Source organism: Vipera berus (assembly GCF_964194415.1).
Source record: "Vipera berus genome assembly, chromosome: 3".
NCBI lineage: Eukaryota > Metazoa > Chordata > Lepidosauria > Squamata > Viperidae > Vipera > Vipera berus.
Genome location: NC_138204.1, coordinates 107887441 through 107909143, shown reverse-complemented (window position 1 = coordinate 107909143; position 21703 = coordinate 107887441). Strand labels below are relative to the sequence as shown.

The 21703-nt window shown below is 39.9% G+C and overlaps 2 protein-coding genes across 3 annotated transcripts; both read right to left on the bottom strand.

The window, feature by feature from the left end:
* Positions 1-1163: 1163 nt before the first annotated feature.
* On the bottom strand, positions 1164-7988 carry ARPC5 (actin related protein 2/3 complex subunit 5). Of its 2 annotated transcripts, none has more exons than XM_081325910.1 (4): positions 7571-7988; positions 5680-5752; positions 3726-3902; positions 1164-2481 (listed from the first exon to the last, which is right to left on the bottom strand). In XM_081325910.1, exons 1-4 carry the CDS (start codon positions 7819-7821, stop codon positions 2419-2421), a joined length of 564 nt encoding a protein of 187 aa, XP_081182036.1. In that variant the 5' UTR covers positions 7822-7988; the 3' UTR covers positions 1164-2418. The 2 variants fall into 2 exon arrangements, with proteins under 2 accessions (XP_081182036.1, XP_081182037.1); XM_081325911.1 differs by lacking the exon at positions 7571-7988 and adding an exon at positions 7333-7542 and having other exon boundaries at positions 5680-5750.
* A 4367-nt stretch (positions 7989-12355) lies between these two features.
* APOBEC4 (apolipoprotein B mRNA editing enzyme catalytic polypeptide like 4) lies at positions 12356-17694 on the bottom strand (the record flags this gene model as incomplete). Its single annotated transcript, XM_081325522.1, has 2 exons — positions 17607-17694; positions 12356-13444 (listed from the first exon to the last, which is right to left on the bottom strand). Exon 2 carries the CDS (start codon positions 13415-13417, stop codon positions 12356-12358), a length of 1062 nt encoding a protein of 353 aa, XP_081181648.1. The 5' UTR covers positions 13418-13444; positions 17607-17694.
* Positions 17695-21703: the final 4009 nt, after the last annotated feature.

Sequence of the window (21703 nt, the reverse complement as noted above, 5' to 3'; positions counted from 1 at the left end):
TCTTCCTGCGTCAACTCAGAAAGTTCAAACTGCCCAGGAGCTGTTAACACAGTTTTACAAAGAAATTAATGAGTCTGTTATTTGTACTTCTATAAATGTCTGGTTTGGTACAGGTACACTCCAACAGATAGTTAAGATTGCAGAAAGAACAATTGCAACCAGCCTGCCTTCCATAGTACATTGTGCAGGTCAGAAGGAGAGCCGAGTAGATATCCACAGACCCCTCACATCCTGGACATAAACTGTTTCAACTCCTTCCCTCGGGACGGCGCTATAGGACATTGCACGCCAAAACTAGACACAGGGCGTTTTTTTCCCCTTGTGCCATCACTCTGTTGAATACTTAATTCTCTGTGTTGCCTAATGTCTATTAACAGATGTAGTGTGGCTGTATTACCTTTCTTAACCTCTTTATCCCCTTTTATTGACATTATTATTCTGTTGCTTTGCATGTACAGTTTTTGTACCAGAGACAAATTCCTTATGAGTAATCACACTTGTCCAAATAAAGTATTCAATTCAACCATATGTCAATTCCTCAGAAAAAGGAGAAAGGTAAACAGAACATGAGATCCCTGTAAGTGTAGAAGGACCAGTACAAGTGTGCTTTGAGACTAGCTATGAGAAAACCACTTTCTATGGCAGCTATTGAAGTGCTCATAATATGCTTATACTATGTCCACTGAAGTCCTTGTTTGGTTACATAGGGTGTAAGGTTAACTTTAGACTAACATCCATTGTCTGCAATGGCAGATTCTTCATTCATATCTGCACAATGAAAACCTTCTCCTTCTGTGGTTTACACTTTGTAAGACCTTTATGGTCTTTTCTTGGAAGCTCACTGGATAGAGCTTTGCAGCAATCTGTATTCAAGCAACAATATTTGATCTGCAGGGTATATGAGCAGGCACCAAACGTATGTTGTGAACATTTTAAAACACTGGCATTTTTTGACTCTGCAGCTCCTGTGCAATCTCTGGAAGAATGCATGTTAAGGTGTCCCTTATAAAGTGCTCCAGATATTGACAACCCATGCTGAATCACACTTTGCTCTCTGAACCTGGATTACTGCATATTCCTATCACTTATTAGTCTTTTCATTACTCCCTTTCTCTTTCTCTAAGTATACATTAGCAACAGACAACAAAACCACACTTTGAAAATTAATATTTAACAGTGACCATTTTATTATTTTTCATTTTACAAAAAAAGCAGATATAAAAATGAGCAAAATCTTCATAATTCCATTAAATGTAAACGGAATATATTAGTGAGCTCTGCTCCAAAGTCACATTCAAGCAGCTTTCATTCTGGAATGCTCTACATCTTTTAGGAAATTCATGCTTTACTGTTATAGGTGATTTTTTTCCTTCCTGATCAACATCATCTTACTTAATACAACTTGGAACATGACCATAATAAGAGCAAAATTCAAGATCCTCTAAGTCACAGTACCTGAATATTGATCAAGGAATGTCTGTATTTTCAAATAAAACTATACATTAAATTGCTAGGGAGAACAATACCAATTTAGCATCCCTGTGTGTTGTTTCTCTCACTGCTCCAGTATAACATATAGAATCTGTGGTCCCACATTCTGGCGTCATGACTAATTTTTATGTTAATTGCAAATTTTATAAGTTGTTATGTACACACAAAAACAGTATCAGAGAATGATGCTGAAAGTTACAAATTAAGGGAAAATGTCATCCCAAAGAAGTTTTTTGGCAGCAGCCCCAGTCAAATACAGTATGTAGTTTTGCCCTAATCCTTTTACACATATTACATTATCAAGCGGCAACTATTAAACTGAATTCCCTCACACGATCTGTTCCTTTCCTTAAATAACTCATCGCAAAAGCAGTGATTGTAATGAAGTCATTAGGAATGGTTGCATTCAACTGTTACAAAAACATTTACACAATGCATAAACCTTTCCACAGACTTTTGCCAGGTAGTGGCAAAGTTTTATCATTTGACTAAAAAATGCAAGGCCTGCTTTTTCCACCCCCCCTCTATTTTAAGCGATCCCACCTGCGACAGATTACATGGAATGCTGCCTGACTAGCTAAGGAATTTAAAATATTGATGTCAATCCCTGCCATCTACTCAGAAGATTTATCTGAAGAGGGAAAGGCAGCGACTTGTCATGATTTTCTGAAAATTTAACTCCAATGCAAAAATTTGCATTTGTTATTAAAATGCTTTGTAGGTTTCTTCTTAAAAACAAATTTTCATTTTTACATTTATCCAACATTTCACAAAAGGTTTGATTATATCTATTAAGCCACAGATATGAAAAAGCAAAAAGGCAAGCCGAGAGACAGATGCTACCCACAGGGCAGTGATGGCAATTGGTTTTTTGGTCTTGTACCAGCATGGTACATACCCATGGCAGAAAGGGATTTTTCGCTGGACTTAAACTGTTTTCCTGGCAGTTAAGACACGGACAATGGAACCTACACCTCCAGCAGCAAGAGCCTGCAAAACAGAAAAGCCATACATATGGAATAAGAACTCAAGACAAATTTAATTATGCATATTTATTAAATTTTTAATGGGGATTCTACAAAGAGGTTTAGAAAATAAGAAATATCAGCATTCCACATAAAAAATCTAGTATAATATGAAGGGGGGGGAGAGACATAGCTATACAAATAGCTTACATTACAATAGAAATCACTGGCAGAATCATGTTCCCTTTGTATTTGCAGCTAAATCTCTTGCTGTAATATACATTGTCTTTGTTCACTGTATAAATTGCTAATTGGGGAAATGCCAGCAACATTTAGAACGGGTGTCCCCAACCCACTGCTGGGTCGCAGCCTATTGGCCACTGAACCGTGTGAGTGGCTGGCTAGTGCACATATGTGCATGTATGTGCATAAGCGTACAGCTCCATTCGCGCGAGTGTCGCCGTTCGCGGCCGCACTCATGAGACTGTCATGGGCATTTGCGGCACTACCATGAGCAACAGGTGTTGTGTGCACGCGGATATGTATTCACCTTCCCAGAAAACCATCCGTACTTTCTTCCCTCCCTGGGCCACCAACCCTGAAAGGTTGATGAACTCTGATTTACAGAACACAGAACATACTTAATAGCTTAACTGAAGTGTTTGTTTTACTTTCTTTAAACTGTAGTTCCTGTCACTTTTATTCAAATTGTTCTTAACAATTTGGGGGAAGCATTTCCATTTTCGTTGAATTCTCTTGCTGCTCCATTTTCTAAAAGTTGAACAAATTAATTATCTGTAATAAAGTTACATTATTATTTTTTTCATTGGTAATCTAAGACTGTTCCTGATTAGACATTATTTTCCAGCCTATGTATAATTTTATTTTTGTAAAAGTTCTTCAACCCTTACATATATTTTCTTTTTTGAAGTTCTGGGCACCTGTCTTTTTAGTTTTTCTGTGTGACTTTTCTGGCTGTATTGTTTGGGCATCTGTGGCTCCTCCTTTTTTTATATGCTAATCCAAAATAACAGAAACCTTGCATTAAGGCATGACAACCGGTTAATGTGAGGACTTAGAAACAAAACAGCAAACGATGAAATGAAAACCTCATTTCCAATCTTGCGTATTGAAAGTCTGTTTTTCCAATGTTGAGCAGAAGTCTTTCTAAATATGAACAAGCTGAAAATGTATACAAACTTACCAACTCAAGAAAATAGTTTAGGGGGTTCATAAGAATAAAAAAATCTGCTATCTAGAGTAACATACCTTTTCATGCCACTGCAGCAAGACAGCGCTGCTGTTGTCAGAGGGACTCTCAAAACCTTTGTAGATATATTTCATTAATAGATCAACTCCATTTTTATCCAAAGATTGCACTGCTTTTTCAATATCATTGGCTTTGAAAGAGATGAGCACCTTCAGGACAATGCTCTCTGCACGATCCTGGAGACAGAAAGAAAGTGATACAGAAGGCCCCATGACTCTGTCTGCAGATATAGATTACAAACCATACACATCTATTTGAAATTAAGTCCCACCAAGCTGAAACAATTTATTTCTACACAGAAATCCATTAAGCTATAATATTAATGTTTATCCTAAAATGTCCAATATATTCAACAAGCAGCAAGCAAAAATATGGCTTATTAATGCATAAATACTATTTAGGAATCATTCAAGAACATATATTGTTAACACTTCTGATTATGATGTGTGCATGGCAGCAAAATAAATAAAGGCATTCCATGGTATACTGAACTGTAACTCACCAAATTAGGCCACTGCAATAATCTTATATAAAAAAGATTAATATTTTTTTCTCTTTTTGTCCTTCCAGAAACACTTTTTTGCACTAGGTATTACTTTTGTATTAGGTATCATTATTTAATTTTAATATATGTACTAATTTCATCTTTAGTGCCATTCTGGCTGAATATGTCCTTGAATCAGTAACTTGCTCTGACAGGTGTATGGCCTATAAGTCCCACTGAAATCAATAATACAGACTTTTACTAAGTACATACAGTATAGGATTGCACTATGAAATCTCATGTTGATAGATTGCATACAGTCCTTCCTTCCTTCCTATGGGCCTTACAGCAAGAATTAGAAAACAATTCTTTCCTACTTCCTGAGAAGCATTTCTCACCAAGAAAAAGCACTGAACAGTGCAAGAACATTTATATTTCCAAACTGGAAGCATATATTTATCATGCAATACCTTCACTGCACTTAGCTATCTATGGCACTTACATTTTCAATGTGCTATTATAAATTATTTATAATGCCAAAAACATTCCTATCCCTACTGCAAGTAATGTCAGCAACATTAACCTTTATTATGTAACGCTAGGAATTAAAAGTTCATATTAGTATCATTTATATAAGCAAGACTATGATCCTTCCACATATCAGTATCAACTTCCAAAGCTGATAGTATTTTTAAATGAAGCAAAACAAACTTAAATTTAAAGAATACAGAATTTAAAGCTATTTAAATTTATTTTAAATAAATTTAACATATTAAAGATAAAAATACAGAACTTCAACACACAATTAAGAAACAGACAAATGAGAAATTATGTTTGTTCTCTATTCATGCTAAAATATTTTTTTGAATGGTCATGTTACATTAAGTCACCGATTTAAGTAGACTGATTTAGTACAAGTGGTCCAATTATGACCATTCTTTTAGCAACCATTTAAAGTTACAACAGTGTTGAAAAATAGCGACTTAGATCTGGTCCTGACACTTACCACAGCAGTCCTGCAATCATGTAATTGTGATTTGAGTGTTCAACAACCATTGTGCATTTATAAAACAGTTGCAAGCATCCCATGATCACGATTGCCCTTTCCAACCTTCCCAGCCAGCATCTAGCAAGCAAAGTCAATGGGGAAACTGGAAAGGAAGATTGCAAGTTCAAGGTGCGGTCGCTTGATGTCTCATTAATTTAAAAGGTCATATAATCAGTTGTGGTCATGTGATGCTTCATTTAATGTTCATACTGTTTTAACAACTAATTTTCCAGTTCCTGTAGTGCTTTTAAATAAAGAACTACCTCATTAACTCTGCTCGTTATTCTGCTTCTTCTTAAAAGTAAAGCTGCAAAACCACAAGTCAACCCTGTTTTCTTTAGATTTTTTATGAAAATATTCTGAACTGCAGAATAGGTTACCAATGACAATATTTGTAGTTTAAAAAATACTGTTACCATACCTTTACAGCTTGACTCTTTGTATTAATTGGAGGATTCTTCAGAGCTGCCTGTAAGGCTGCCATCATATTTCCTGTGAAAAGTAGTTAAGGCTAACTTGCCAGTCTTTAGAATCAATGTTATTACTAATAATATATCACATTTCAAGTATTAGAAGTGCTTCAGACATATTAGTTGGGATTCTTGTAAGAGCCATGTGAGTGATTACAAGTGTTTTCTCGATTCTAGAAAATGGAAATCCTATTCCAATTCCTGCACAAGTTATATTTCCCAGAAAATATCATGTCACACTAGTCAAGCCAATATTACTTGTTAGCAATCACAAATTGCATTTTTCTTTGTTGAAAAGACAGAAAATAATAAATATAATTTGATACATTTAACAACTTCATGCTGCAGAAGAGACAGGAATTGATAAATAAGTAGATAAAGATAAATAACTAGTTTTTAGCTGAAAGTCCACAGTGCAACAAGATCCATAGATCTGAACTAGCAAAATACCACTGAACTTCAACTCATCTATTAAACAATGAAACATGCTGATAGTGGAATACATTTTTTCCAATACCTTTTGTTACCTACTTATGAAACCATGCAACATATACAAACATAATAGTTACTAGTATGATTAAAAACTAGCCTTAATAAGCAAACAGCTGTGAACAAGAGGCACAAATAACATATCAATGGTTCTATTCCTACATATACTTATAACATCTCTTATATTAAGAAGCATTGTAGATATGTTTCTATAAAAAGAAAACCCCTGCAGAAGCCATATACTTCCTTTTTTGAGAAGAGGAAATGGGGAAACTATAATCAAGACTCCTCTCAATTTCATCACTTCAAATCTATTATGTATGCAAAAGTAAGCTCCAAGAAAATGGGATAGAGTAAGCTCCAAGAAAAATCCAAATTTAATAATTTGAGATCAGACTTGAAAATTCACATCATATTAAGCAATTAATATTTTCTCGAGTAAGGAAACTTATTAGAAAATGGAAAGCAAAATTCCACCACAAATAGAGGTTTATACAAACATCAACATTATTTAAAAATGGCAATACTTCCAAATAACAGCATGATTTTTCATTTTAAAAAGCCAAGAACCAAGAATTACTTTATTTCAGTACATCTTGGGAGGATTCTAAAAATAACCCACATCTAATTTGAATTACTGCAGCCTTATTTACACTAAACCTAACTTTAAAATAAGATACTGTGGTTTAAAACACAGTAACAGTTTTTTCAACTGTCTATTCATAGGGGTTTTTTTTCTTTTCTTCTATGAAAAACCTATTACGATGAACCAAAGCATTTGCAGGCTATTGAGCTGGGTTAAATAATCATCTGCTCTAACCCAGATGCAGCATCTCAAGAGCAATAGGCAGAATATCTAAATGATTTTCCAGTTCCCAGGCTACTAATCACAAGTAAAACAGGGTACCCTTTAAGTACCATCTAAATTAAAAGGCTCCAAGTTGCGATCCTCGCTCTATTAATTCATTAGCCCCGTTCACATTACAATTTAGATGGAGGTGAGGCAAAGAATGAACGAACTTTTCAAGTCCATTTTGAGAGCTCAAACTTCAGGAACACCACTGAAATGGATTATTAAATAAGGAACTCTTTTTAAAACAAAGACAAAAACGAACCAACAATCCTAGTAATTCGGACGACCTCAGTCGGATTGCAAAAGTCCCTGGACGGCATCGAAGACCCAGCCATTTCCGTGCTTCCTGGCTGCTCTCCAGAGGTCGTATACACGGGGTCGCCGTAACCCAGGGGGCTGGGGGGAGCTGCACTCGCGGGCCTGCTCCCTCGCGGGGACCCCGCCGAGAATGGCATGCCCCGCCCGCCCTGCCTCCCTCCGCCGAGGAAGCAGAAGGATATTGCCTCAAGCACGAGTCCACTTCGCCCTCGTCCGGCCCCACCTGCCCATCCCCGCCGTCCTCCTCATCCACGAACTTGTTCTCGTCGTATTCGTCCACATCGACGCGGCGGAAGCGCGCGGAGGAGACCGTGTGCTTCGCCATCGCCGCGTCCACCTCACTCCAGCAAAGAAGCGGCACCCAGCACCCTCTCCCCAAAAGCGGCGACGGCCGGAAGAAGGAAGTAGAACCGCGGACGCCGGAACCACGCATGCGCGACGCCCGCCTGGGCCGTTCTTCGCCTTGTACGGCAAGCGGAGAATACAAGTTAGGAGGAGTTGGGTATTTTTGTCGCCTTATCCGATTTTTCGCTTCGTTTACTACTGTTTCTTTCCCCCTTTGTCAGGGAGTGACGCACGCGCAGTACCGCTAAGGGTTGTGGGTGTATTGGGCACGCCTGAGTACAGCCATTTCAACCCCACCCTGATAGGGTCCCCATGGGTCATGCGCAGAACTCTTAGGGCGAGGTCAACTATCTTTTTACAGTGGCGCGATGGAAGGGGCGGGGGAGGTTGACCGGTTTCCATAGAAACTGGGGGCGAGGGGAGGAGAAGTTCAGGTTCGACGTGGTTAAATGGAGTAGAATCGTAGTTTGTCCGATCTACCTGTTGGCTCTTGAAGAAATGTCAACGCAGAGGAAAAAAGGTTCTTTCCCCCACTTCTGACGAAAATTGAAGCGAGTGGGTCGAGCGACAGGGCCTGCTATATAGGTAGATTTTAGATAGCCAGATACGATCTCCCTTCAATACAAACCAGGTTATCATTCCTGGAATATTCTCACACCCACCCACCCCGATATTGGTAAAGAACTACAGCTCTTCGTATTGCTAGGGTTCACCTGCTGCCTATTATAGTTCAGTAAAAGATGGTGAAAAAGCTGATAAGGAGAAAAGCTGATACTGTTGTAATAGGAAAACGGTCTCTGAATTTCACAGCATGTCTTGTTTTCTCTGTTAACGGCATTCTTTAGCGTTGTACATCCTACAGGGAGGGGGGGAGAAATTACATTATCACCCCCCCAAGGGTATATAGATACCTATCTCACAGATGTGCAATCAATATAGGTTGCAAAAATTAAATTTTATTGAATATTTTTTAAAAGCAGCTGTTATGCTGTTGTACAAATAAAAACAATACTACTGTCTTCAAATTTACATTATTTATTTAGCGGCCTTTTGAAATTATAATGGCATTGAAAAAAAGCGACTTAAACATTTCCAATTGTCACAGCATCCCCAATGTCACATGATCAGAATTCAGGCACTTGGCAACCAATATATATTTACAATGATTGCAGCATCCCAAGATCATGTGTTTGCCATTTGCGACCTTCCTAGCTGGCTTCTGAGAAGCAAAGTCAATGGGATAAGCCAGATTTGCTTAACAACAGCATGATTCATTTAACAACTGCAGTGATTAGTTTAACAGCCATGGCAAAAACGGTAATAAAATTGAGCACGACTCACTTAGCTGCCCTGCTTAGCAATGGAAATTCTGGTACCAATTGTGGTGGTACGTTGTAATGTAATCTGTTTGCCCAGAGAGAGACATAATCAGTAGAGGCTAGACCAGGGGTCGGCAACCTAAAAAAGTAAAAGAGCCACCGGGAACCGGTTCCATCACAAATTAAAAAAACTGGGAGTCGCGTGCGTGTGTCCATGCACGCGCACGCGCAAAAAACATTTTGCGCATGCGCAAAATGTTTTTTTGCGCATGCGTGGACGCACGCGGTCGCCATTTTTTTTAAAAGTCAGATGGAACCGGTTCCCGGTTGCCCGACGGCGACGGCCCGTCTGCAAAGCTGCCGCTTTCGGCAGCTTTGCAGACGGGCCGCGGCAGCTTCATCAAAGAACGACGCCGCGGCCTGTTCGCGCGGAGGTACGCGCGCACCTCTCCAAAGGTTTGGGGAGGTGCGCGCGCAGCTCCGCCCATTCGGGGAGGTGCGCGCGCACCTCTCGGAACGGGCCGCGGCGTAGCTGTTTCAGGAAGCTGCCGTGGCCCATCTGCAAAGCTGCCGCTTTTGGCAGCTTTGCAGACGGGCCGCGGCAGCTTCCTCAAAGAACGACGCCGCGGCCCGTTCGCGCGGAGGTACGCGCGCACCTCTCCAAAGGTTTGGGGAGGTGTGCGCGCACCTCCGCCCATTCGGGGAGGTGCGCGCGCACCTCTCCAAACGGGCGGCGCCTCAGCATTTGGAGAGGTGCGCGCGCACCACTGCCCGTTCGAAGAGGTGCGCGCGCACCGGGCGGCTGGGAGCCGCAGGAGACGGCTCAAAGAGCCGCATGCGGCTCCGGAGCCGCGGGTTGCCGACCCGTGGGCTAGACCATAAATGAGCCTGGGTTGCTCCATGCTTTGAGATTGAAAAAGATTGCGGTGAAGAACCACAGCAATGGAAGCCATGCCCTTTCAACATTTCAAACAGATCAAAGACATTTCAACAGAGGTGGTGCATGTGATATTTGAAACTGTGAATTTGGTGGTAATGCAGGTTGGAGAACTGGGGACTCTTGCCTCAGTAGAACCTGGACTATGTCTGAGGAAAGCAGCAGATCTTTGCCCGCCACAAAGGTTTTCCTTGGCACAGATGAACTTCTTGGCCACATCTTTCCTAAGCATTCAATGACATGTATCTTAGGAAGCTGGGGAACAAGCCAGTTTTCCCACAGTAGTCTTGAACAAAAACATTGAAGTCATCCAAACTCTGCAGGAGGTAATTCACCAATGTTCAGTGTGGGAAAATCCTCAAGAAATACTGTATTTTTGAATCTCTTAAGCAATAATAATAGGCCTTAGTTCAGTGGCAGAGTGTCCTGGTGAAATGTCCTCCGACTGCTTTTTGATATTGCTATTAAAAATGTACATATGCCTTTTTCACCAAATCTTTCTGCTTGTAATCTGCCATTTAAAAAAGAATAGCAAAAATATATAGTGATTTAAGGGGATAACAAAAGGATTAAATTTAATTGAACAAAAAAATGCGGCTGTATGATTTTATATGATTTATGTATGATTTAGATATTTAGATAGACATTCCCTCTATTTAAATTACTTCCTAAATTAATAAGTTGAATGATTTAGCAAATTAAAAATATTGTAACGTCTTAAAAAAGATAATTTCCCCCCAACTATTTGTTAGAGTAGAGGTTTTTATGTACTGGATTGAACTTAACCAAACATGAATTGGCCTATTTTCTAAAGTTCAGTGCATTTATAGAAAGAGTCAGAAGAATTAACAAACACTAATTTAAGACGAGCATGATTGCTAGCTTTAATGAGTTTTTATTTATTTAATCCAGAGGCCCCTAACCTTTTAGGCACCAGGGAACGGTTCTGTGGGAAGAGGTTTTTCTGTAGACCGGAGGGGATGTGGTTTCATGTGCTGCCTGCATCCCATGGATGGGGCTTTGTTTGCACAGCCCAGTTTTGTGGCCTGGTGCCTGTCCATGGACTGGGGGTTGGGGACCTCTGATTTAATCCATTTTTCAGTTGTCTTTCATTATGATCAAGATTAGTTCACAGCACAACAATGGAACAGTCTATCAAAGCAAAGAATAAATTATCAAAATACAATAAAAGAAAAGAGGTTAAGCTATCATTATGCTTTAATTCAGAGTTGGTAATATATGGCTTGTGGATCAGTTTCATACAACCTGATGGTCTTTTCTGCTGCTCATAGAAGCAGCCATCATTTCTGCCAAAATTTGTTTCAAAGAGAACATTCCTCTTATTTTGTTTATTTCTGACCTAGAGAGATTGTATAGATTTTAGTTTTACAGGAACTTCCACAAGCCATTTTTAGTTAACACAGATTAACAGAAGCTAGAAAGCTATTTACTGTAGCATTCTTGATTATCCAAAAACACATTTTGAAAAATAATTATGTGAGGTGCTGTAGGAACATGCCATGCAGGGTGTTTTTCCTATAAAGATGTTCAGTTTAGAATAGTTAGTTTATTGCAGTCCATGACCAGAAAAAAAATAGAAAAAATTATCACCCACTTCATAATTAATTATAGCATCATTACAAAGATGGCAACTTTACAACACACATAAAAAAGCATTTGAGCCATACTATTTTTTCCCTTTTTTGAGAGTGGCCTTCACCTCAGATATGTTGCCCATTTTTTTATGTATTCATCAACATATAAACAACATCAAATGATATCTTTGGCCTGAAAGAAATTGCCTACTGAAGTTGAAAACAGAAGATTACTCTCTAACTGGTGACAGCTGCCAACCAAAAGTAAAACTTTTTTCCAAGCAGAATCCCACAGAATTTTCATAGGCAAACTTTACTGAGAAGAAAATAAGACTTATAAAGTAAACTGTCTTTTCTTTAGAATCAAAATAAATCTTTTTTACATTAGGGACTTCTGATTAATTTTTTCATAGCTTCGTTGTGGTATGGCAAGGTTGATTTTTCAGATTTCGGTGGATGGGGGGAGAGAGGATCTGTACTCTGATTTTAGGTAGCAGTCACTGAAATTCTTATCAGTTTGAGAAACAATCTTTATAGTTGCTCATTGCTTTGCTGCTGTTACTAACAGTAGCTCCTGTGGAAAAAACAAAAGATTGCCTCCCTGTCTTCTTTTCAGTTGCTTGCAGTTGATACTCCATGTCTTTTCCCAATATATAAATTACATTTTAGGGGGAAATGTTCGTGTTCTTCTCCATACTCTTAACTCACCGCTGTAGCTATTCCCTCCTATGAATTGCCCAGTCCTGCATTCCAATTTTATATGACATAAATTTAATCCTTTTTCTTTCTGTAGCCTTCAAGTTCTGCAGATTTGTTTAATAGTTGTTTGATAATGTTTTTCCCCTGTGGAGATCTTTCCTTTGGTATTAATTTGCTTAATGACTCATTTGGCATGTTTAAGTGTCTGATAATGTTTCTAGGTTTCTTGTATAAAGGGGGCAAAGTATTAAGGGGAGGCGTGAAATGAAATGGTGACATTCCCATTGGAGGCATTCTTTTACCTGTCACTTCTGCTGGATAGATTGAGTTTGATAAGTAATAGTTTTGCAAACTTGGTGCAGCAATTGAAGTTCCATAAATTGGCTGAGACAAGGTGTTAACAAAAGGCAATTTCATTCCTGTTATACTGCGAATTTGTGTTGCATTTTTTTTATCAGCCAGAGTTCTTATAGGCAAAATTGGGTGGTAGAATCTTGCTTGTGGCATAGAACTCACAAAATTATAGAGGAGGGAATGCCAAAGTCCACCACAGAGAGGATTCAGTGTCACCTGAGGCCACATGCTGGCAAGACTCTGCAAGGCTTCACAATTCCAGGTGGACACAGGGAAATCCTCCTCTGTGTGATACAGCTGTGAGAAATAAATGCAGAGTGTGATGTCTCGATGCCTCATTAAAAAACTGTAAATTTTGCTTATGCACCCATGCTCTGCCTCATTACAAGGAGAATAATTTGAATAAAGAATTATATAGGCAATGTTTCCCCAATTGTGCACAACTGAGTCTAAATAACCATCCATTTCAAACAGCATTGACTCTGGATGGATGTTGTATTCTACACAGTTTGTCACTTGGCCCTTTTGAATTAATTTACCTGATACATGTCTCAACTCATAAAAGAGAAGGTGTTTATTTTGGTAATCCATTGGCCCATATGGAAATCCAAAAGCGTTTTGAAATTCTGTGTAAGGAACTCGTGCTTCTTCCCCTGTATGTATGTGATAAGGACACTTAGTACAGTTTTGGCTCATTGTTAGCCAGTAATATGGCTTCACTATTGTACCTCTTTGTGCTAGGTATTCTTGGCAAAATGGTTTTGTTTCTAGGTCCATCATGTGTGAGAACCTTGGATGTTGACAGTCCTGAAACACAGAGAAGACATATCTGAGTAGTTATTTCCCTGCTTGTTTAGAAATTTTGAAATTAAAATCACATCTACATTACAAATTCATTTAAACAGATATTGGACTCTACATGAGAAGGAGCTAAGAACAGTTTTGTTTTGGTTTTTTATTAATGGCAGGGTTGTTAGAGAATCCTGGACTCTTTATATAATTGACCATTTCCATGGAAGCTGAGAAATGTAAAATACTATATTTTGTATTTTAATATGTCCCGGAGCTGCAAGGCACTTCAGATTTGTTTACAAAATAGTGCTTTGGACCATGTGCTAAAAGCAGAGCAGCTGCTTGCAGTTCTTTAAATCAGCTGTGTACTTGTGCAGGATAATACACCTGTCCAAATATATCTATCCCAATCAAACTCTAAAAACTTCATCTTGAATTTTATTGGCCACCCTGTCTATAATTTTTCTTCTTGGTGGTTCCTTGATTATGGTATTGGTTCCTGCCTGATTGTTTGTCTGGTGTTAATCCCTGCTTATCTGGGTATTGGCTGCTGGAAAGGATGTGTTCTAGTCTTCTTTTCTTCTTAGTTTTTTAGCTTAGTCTTTTTGAATGGTATGTAAATGTGGCTTGTTTCTATGTGACCATTGATGGCTGTCAAAACATTTTGGAATGTCAAGCTTCCAGGAATTCCCTTGTATTTTTGTATTTAGCTTGATCTCTAGAATGCTCACAGTTTCCCAGCTGAAACGATAGTTGAATTTGGCCTTGTGTTGTGAGATTAAGAAGTGATTTTATCACATCATATGACTGCTAGTTGTTGGTCATGGATGCACTCTGCTAGTCTTCTGCCTGTTTATCCTGCATAGTAGCTGTTATGGTCTTTACATTGTATGTTGTAGGTATCACATTTCTTTTTTCATTTTGAGCAACTCGGTCTTTTGGCTTATTTAAGATGTTTTGGAGGGATTTATTTGATTTGCTATGGTGATACCATGTAATGGTATATAGGAAAGATCCTGGGAGATAGGGCAAAGAGGTTCTGCCTAGGCAACAATCAGATAGAGAGAGCATAGCCCACAGCTGGATAGTGGATGGGGCAAGAGGCTCAAAAGGGATCCTCCCTAGTTTCTTGAACTGTAAAGGAGATGGCAAGAGAAATATATATTTGGATTTGCAAGATTTTGCTAATATAGCTTTAAAATAATATAGAATTAGCTTATCTAGTCAGATTACCTGTCTGGTCAATTTAGTAAAGCTGATATACCATATGTTTGTAATACTTTATTGTTAGCATAGCACTAACAAGTCTCCAGATAATAGATTTAGATTTCCCTCTCCACCTCAACCCACAGTGGATATGGAAAACTGTGGATCATCAGCAAACTAATTGTATCAGAACCCAGTCTGATGAATTATTTTTTCTAGCATTTTTGTGCAGATGTTGAATAGCAGGTGTCAAACCATAATGGTGATTCTCAAACAAGAAAACTAGATTTCTAGTCTTGTTGTCAGGTTTACTGCCAGGAAAAAGAATCTTGATACAGAATATACGTATATGTTTTATCTCCCATTTATTGATGAGTATATTATGCTGGGAGCTCTTTAATGCCTTTGATCCTGTTCTTATTGGTTCTTGATATAGAAGAGATGTTGCTAACTATTTGCTCTAGAAGCTGGAAGAATTCTAAAACCAGCAACAATGTCCAGGAGCTTAAGAATGGATCCTGCTAGGCAGCAGTGCGACCAGCAAATGAGCAAGACCCAAAACTTGGTGGTGATACATTAGGGTGGGAAGCAGAAAATGTTTATGGAATAGAATAAGAATATAGTTAAGTAACTAATATGTGTATGTTAGACATTATAATTTTTATGAAGTGAAATAAAGGAAATTTGGGCTACCTGAAAGCTAAATACTATGGATATTAAAGATCAAACTGGAAATACGTAATTAAAAATTAAAACTAGATAAAAATTAACAACAGGACATTGATTGTTAATTGAGATCTATTAAGATACGTATAAGCCAAAAATGTATTTATAAATGCAATATTGAAGTTTATACTGGATTTTGATAGAATTAGAAATTTATTAGCTTAATTATGAAATAGCAAATGTTAAGGGAAACAGAGAAGAAATTCTTGATGATGTAACCTAAGATATCTACTTAAGATTGTATTACTGAACTGTTGTTTAACCCAATTACCACATTGCCTTCTAAATACTTACATGTAAAATTGGAAAAATCAATAAAATACCTTTAAAAAAAAGCTGGCAAAAAATTAAGTAGCCCCTTCTTCCACCTCTGAATCCAATTAAATGGGAAGTTACCTATGAATCTCCCCCCCCGCTATGCATTATTATAACTATTTGAAATAATAATAATAAACCTTTATTGTCAAAGTACAACATGTGTACATTGAGATTAGCTGAGCCTCCCCCCCCCGTGCTCTCTCCCCCCAACACACAGTGACAACAAACCCTCCATCCTACCACACCATGTGAACCAACTACACCACACACCGGCCTCCCAAGTCAATCCTGCATAAGATTATGTCCCATTTAAAAGCCTAACAGCCCACGGATAAAAGCTATTTTTCAGCCTGTTGGTACGGCTGGCTATATTCCTATATCTCCTACCGGATGGTAGGAGAGTAAAGAGATACCGTCTAGGGCACAGGTCGGCAACCTGCGGCTCCGGAGCCGCATGCGGCTCTTTGAGCCGTCTCTTGCGGCTCCCAGCCGCCCGGTGCGCGCGCACCTCTTCCAACGGGCAGTGGTGCGCGCGCACCTCTCCAAATGGAGAGTGGCACCACCCGTTTGGAGAGGTGCACGCGCACCTCCCCGAATGGGCGGAGGTGCGCGCGCACCTCCCCAAACCTTTGGAGAGGTGCGCGCGTACCTCCGCGCGAATGGGCAGCGGTGCCGCTCTTTCAGGAAGCCCGCCGCGGCCCGTCTGTGAAGCTGCCGAAAGCGGCAGCTTAGCAGACGGGCCGCGGCAGCTTCCGCAAAGATCGGCGCCCCTGCCCATTCCGAGAGGTGCGCGCGCACCTCTCCGAACGACCGGAGGTGCGCGCGCACCTCCCCAAACCTTTGGGGAGGTGCGCGCGTACCTCCGCGCGAACGGGCAGCGGTGCCGCTCTTTCAGGAAGCTGCCGCTTTCGCAAAGATCGGCAGCTTCCTGAAAGAGCGGCGCCGCTGCCCCTTCGCACGGAGGTACGCGCGCACCTCCCCAAAGGTTTGGGGAGGTGCGCGCGCACCTCCGGTCGTTCGGAGAGGTGCGCGCGCACCTCTCGGAATGGGCAGGGGCGCCGATCTTTGCGGAAGCTGCCGCGGCCCGTCTGCTAAGCTGCCGCTTTCGGCAGCTTCACAGACGGGCCGCGGCGGGCTTCCTGAAAGAGCGGCACCGCTGCCCATTCGCGCGGAGGTACGCGCGCACCTCCGGTCGTTCGGAGAGGTGCGCGCGCACCTCTCGGAATGGGCAGGGGCGCCGCTCTTTCAGGAAGCTGCCACGGCCCGTCTGCAAAGCTGCCGAAAGCGGCAGCTTTGCAGACGGGCCGTCGCCATCGGGCAACCGGGAACCGGTTCCATCTCATTTTTTAAAAAATGGCAGCCGCGTGCGTCCGCGCATGCGCAAAAAACCTTTTTGCGCATGCGCGTGCATGGACACACGCACGCGGCTCCCTCTTTTTTTAATTTGTGATGGAACCGGTTCCCAGTGGCTCTTTTTCTTTTTTAGGTTGCCGACCCCTGGTCTAGGGTGTGAGTCATCCCTGAGAATCTTCCTCACTCTTCCAAGGCAACGAGCCCTGGCGATGTCATCCAGTGGTGTCAGGGAACAGCCCACAATGTCTTGTGCTGTGCTCACTACCCTCTGTAATACTTTCCTGTCCGCGGCTGTCAGACCAGCATACCAAACCACAATACCATATGAGAGGACGCTCTCTATAGTAGACCGGTAAAAGAGGGTCATTAGCTGTTGTTCTACCCTGTTCTTCCGCAAGACCCTAAGAAATATGTTTAACCCTGAACTCACTTGTAATCTTAAAGAGCACAGAATGACAAAATGTGTGTAATAAAATCAAAACTTGCTTCTGAAAAATAAGATATGCTTTGTCATACAGAAACTAACAATAGCCAATTATTTATTATTATATTTATAATATTAAGCTTTACTTACTGTCAAAATTTCTTGAGGCCAGAATAGCAGCAACAGTTGATCTCAGCCACAGTGTTACTTGAATTAATTACTTAATCCCAGGGCTTTTTTTGTCATAGAATGCTCAGAACGGAGTTCCGGCACCTTTTTCTCTACCCTACCTTGTAGGGTAGGCAAGGCGGGTTGTATGACGTGTGAGTTCCGGCACCTTTTTCTCTACCCTACCTTGTAGGGTAGGCAAGGCGGGTTGTATGACGTGTGAGTTCCGGCACCTTTTTCTTTTACAAAAAAAGCACTGCTTAATCCTATTGTCAGTGTCCTGAGAAAGAGAGAGAATACCCTTCCAACTACATATTTCAAAAGACCTTAACTTGTTTCTAATAAATTTTCTTGTAGCTTGACAAGTTACATGTGCAGTGAATAAATGTGTTGTATTGACAATATTAAGTGCTAGGTTACCTATATAGAAACAGGAGACTTGTTCTTGTTTTTTGCTGAAAGACTTGTTAGATCACTTCCTGTGCCTGTTAGAAACTTGATCGCTATTGCGAAATGTATTTAGTAACATCAGTGCACATGAAGAATCACAACTTCGTTGAGCAAGTGATGAGGACATGGATCGAATCATGCTGTGTATATGGATCTTATGGAACCCCATATTTTATTGAGTGGCTCAAAAAAAATGAAAAGACATAAGAGACCCCTAGAGCACTGATGGAGCAAAACTGACACCCAGTACTACTTTATGGCAATACTTGTATTAGGCTTAGGTTGTGGCGATAAAGTGGTGAAGTAAAATTACTTTGTCTTAGTATATTGCAGATAGTTAACTAGCAGCTCTGTTGTGGGAACCAGGTCCATCCTAGCTATGAAGGAGCCAAGATGTTCTTGCAGGATTTCTGTGAGAAATATTCTTGGCATCTGTCAGGTGAAGTTGCTCATCTTTGTTTGGACTGCTGGGTAGAGATGATGGAGACGCATCTGAGCCTTGTTATCTGAGAGGAGTTTAAGCCAGTTGCTCTTGAAAAAGTGGCCCTTGAGACTGTGAATTTGGCCATCTGTGTTCTAGATCCATGTCTCTCTTAGCTGGTTAAGACCTCTGGAAAGTGGTTGGGTCCGTGATTAATGCTTTGCGGGAATGGATGGTACTAACTGCCCTGAAGGAAGTGTTGGCGTCTCCCTCTTCTCAAGAGGCCATGCTTGGACCATAGTATTGGACAACTTTTATCTAGTGAAAGTTCCATTTTGTGAAAGTTCCATCTTTCTATTTTTTTATACTTATTCTTTTTGTCTTTCAGTTTATCAGAGTGTTTTTATGCAGCCATTTATTTATTTATTTATTTAATAATATTTATATACCGCCCTTCTCCCGAAGGACTCAGGGCGGTGAACAGGGCAAGAATAAAAAATACAAAGTTACAAAAGTTAAAAAAGAATTAAATATATGCCCACTAAAAACAATAAATACAATATTAAAACAACCATGCTGGTTTCTTCTTGGATTTCTTATTTTTCTTTTTCGGCAGCCTTGTGACGGACTGGGCTTTTATAATCACATTTTTCAGAGTTTTCCAACTTTCTTGAGTTGTTTTCTGTTTTAAGATTTTCATCCATGGAATCCTTTCCAATCTCTCTCTAACTTTGTTGAATTCAGCTCTTTTAAAGGCTAAGACACTACAGGTAGTCCTTGACTTACAACATTTCATTTAGTGACTGTTCAAAGTTACAATTGCATTGAAAGAAGTGACTTATGATAATTTTTCACACTTACGACCATTGCAGCATCCCCATGGCCATGTGATTTACATTTAAATGCTTGATAGCTACTTCATATTTATGATGGTTGCAGTGTCCCAGGGTCATGTGATCCCCTTTTGCAAATTTCTGACAAGCAAAGTCAATGGGGAAGTCAGATTCACTTCACAGTTTCAGGGTGTTGGGAACCTGCATGTGAGACACTTGCTTATGTTTTGTTGCATGATCTAACAATGGAGTGTTGAATATTTTGAAACCAGATGCGTTCAGTTTTCATACACCAAACCAAAGTCAAACATACCACATCATGGCTCATCACCATACATAAAGCCAGCATGTATATTGTTTTTCCACATTCTCTTGGCTCATGAGAATTAAATGCTTTCATCTTAAATGTATTTTACAGGATTATTGCAAGGGAGCCATATATATTACCTTAGAGTTTTTTAGGATATGGATTGGATTAAAATGTCTATAAAATATTACACATTACTGAAATAAGATAGTACTGAAATATGACAGCATTCCTATTTTCAGAAGAAGTTGTAAACTATATAAATGCCAGAAAATGTCACTATTTTAACTCAGTCCATCATTAAAGCCTTCAGAGCAACATTATCGAGAAATATGCTTGTAAAACAATCTTCTGACCATCCAGTAAACTGATATGAGTGGATATAAATTTCCCAAGCCAAACATGTACATAATTTGTTATTAAAAAGCCTCCCCATTTAACATAGAAATCACTTCCTCTGCATCTTCTTAGAAAGATCAGTTTACACTTAAATAACGTACAGGTAGTCCTCGCTTAACAACCATTTAAAATTATGATGGGACTGAATAAAGGGATTTGCGGCCCATGGCCAAGCATATGACCAGCATTGGGTAGAGTCTCTCTGACAGCAGCATTTTTGCTGTCAAGAAGCCTGGGTGAAAGCGATCCCTCAGGAATGGACTTCTTTACCAGTCTCTTTGAGAGCAAAAGCACTGTTTGGATGATTGATTTCAGGAAGAACTGAGTTTCTTTTCTCAGCACTGCAGTTCCCTTCTACGTAGAGAGAGGGAGCTGCCTGCCCCACTTCAGGAGGCAGGGTTTTTTTAATTCAAAAGATTAAAATACAAAAGATAAAAGATAAAAAAAACAGAAAACAAAACAAAACTAGACCAAAAAATACTTTAACAATGTGAATTAAAAAAAGACAAAAACATATATTATCTCCTCTAATTGAACACTGACAAATCTATTGCAACAATAATAGCTTCCCCTCTTGTAAAGCAGGTCCAAAATTTATAAGCTTCTACATCTGACATACTTTATGTATTTGAAAAAAAATAGTTAACGGGTTAAACAGCAGCGAAGTTAGTTCAAAGCACACTGTTAACAATCTGTTTTTGTAATTTACTCATAGAAAGTACACAGTTTCTTATTTATCACAAATCATTCTGATCATTTTCTGTGATCAGTCCAAGATCAGATACCCTTGTTTGGTTCTTACTAATGAAACCTTTCAGCAGGCAGTTTTCTCTTTGTCTACTTAATGACCTGCAAGTTTACTTAATAATCATGCCTGGGAAAGCCAGGATGCTGTCATAAATTCGAGTCAGGTCATGCAGTGATCTGCTTAACGATTGCTACGATTTAAGACCTAAATTCTGGGCTGAATTATGTATTGATTATGTGCCATCAAATTGATGTTAACTAATAGTGATGACATGAATGGATTTTTTCCCTTCAGGATGATCTGTCTCCAAGCTGGTCCTTTTGGTTTTCTAATGGTCACCCATTGTCACTCTAATCAAGTCTATCCGTCTTGCTGGTTGTCCTCTTTTATTCTTTCCTTCCACTTTACTTAGCAGTATCAACTTCTCTAGAGAGTTAGGCATATTAGCACTGTGCCTACACTAATCTATCCCTTAGCACCTCATGCCAAGCAATAAAATATATCAAATAAGGAGCAAACAGGAACGTAGGGGCAACAGGAACCAGTCCCCAATCCAGCTGCGCCAACCAGACTAACAGACATTGATGCCCTTTTGTTATAGAAGTGATGCCCACATTCGTTTGTGGTACAGTCTCATTCAAACCATCCTCCAGCAACAGAATGAGGTCTTGACCCCCAAGGTCCCCAGAACGCTATTATTTACACATTAACTCTTCCCCAAACTGCCACTAGGCAGCAGATTACCAGGAGGCACATGATGGAAAGAGCTTCCCGCTGGATAAGTGCCCTCTCTGCTACTGTGATTCTCATTAAAAGATAATGTTAACAACAGCACACGGTGGCAGTATGTATTCTTTTACTTATTTTGAAACGTGATAAGCCAGCCCTGGAGTATTTGTGGACACCCTGCCTCTTTTGCCC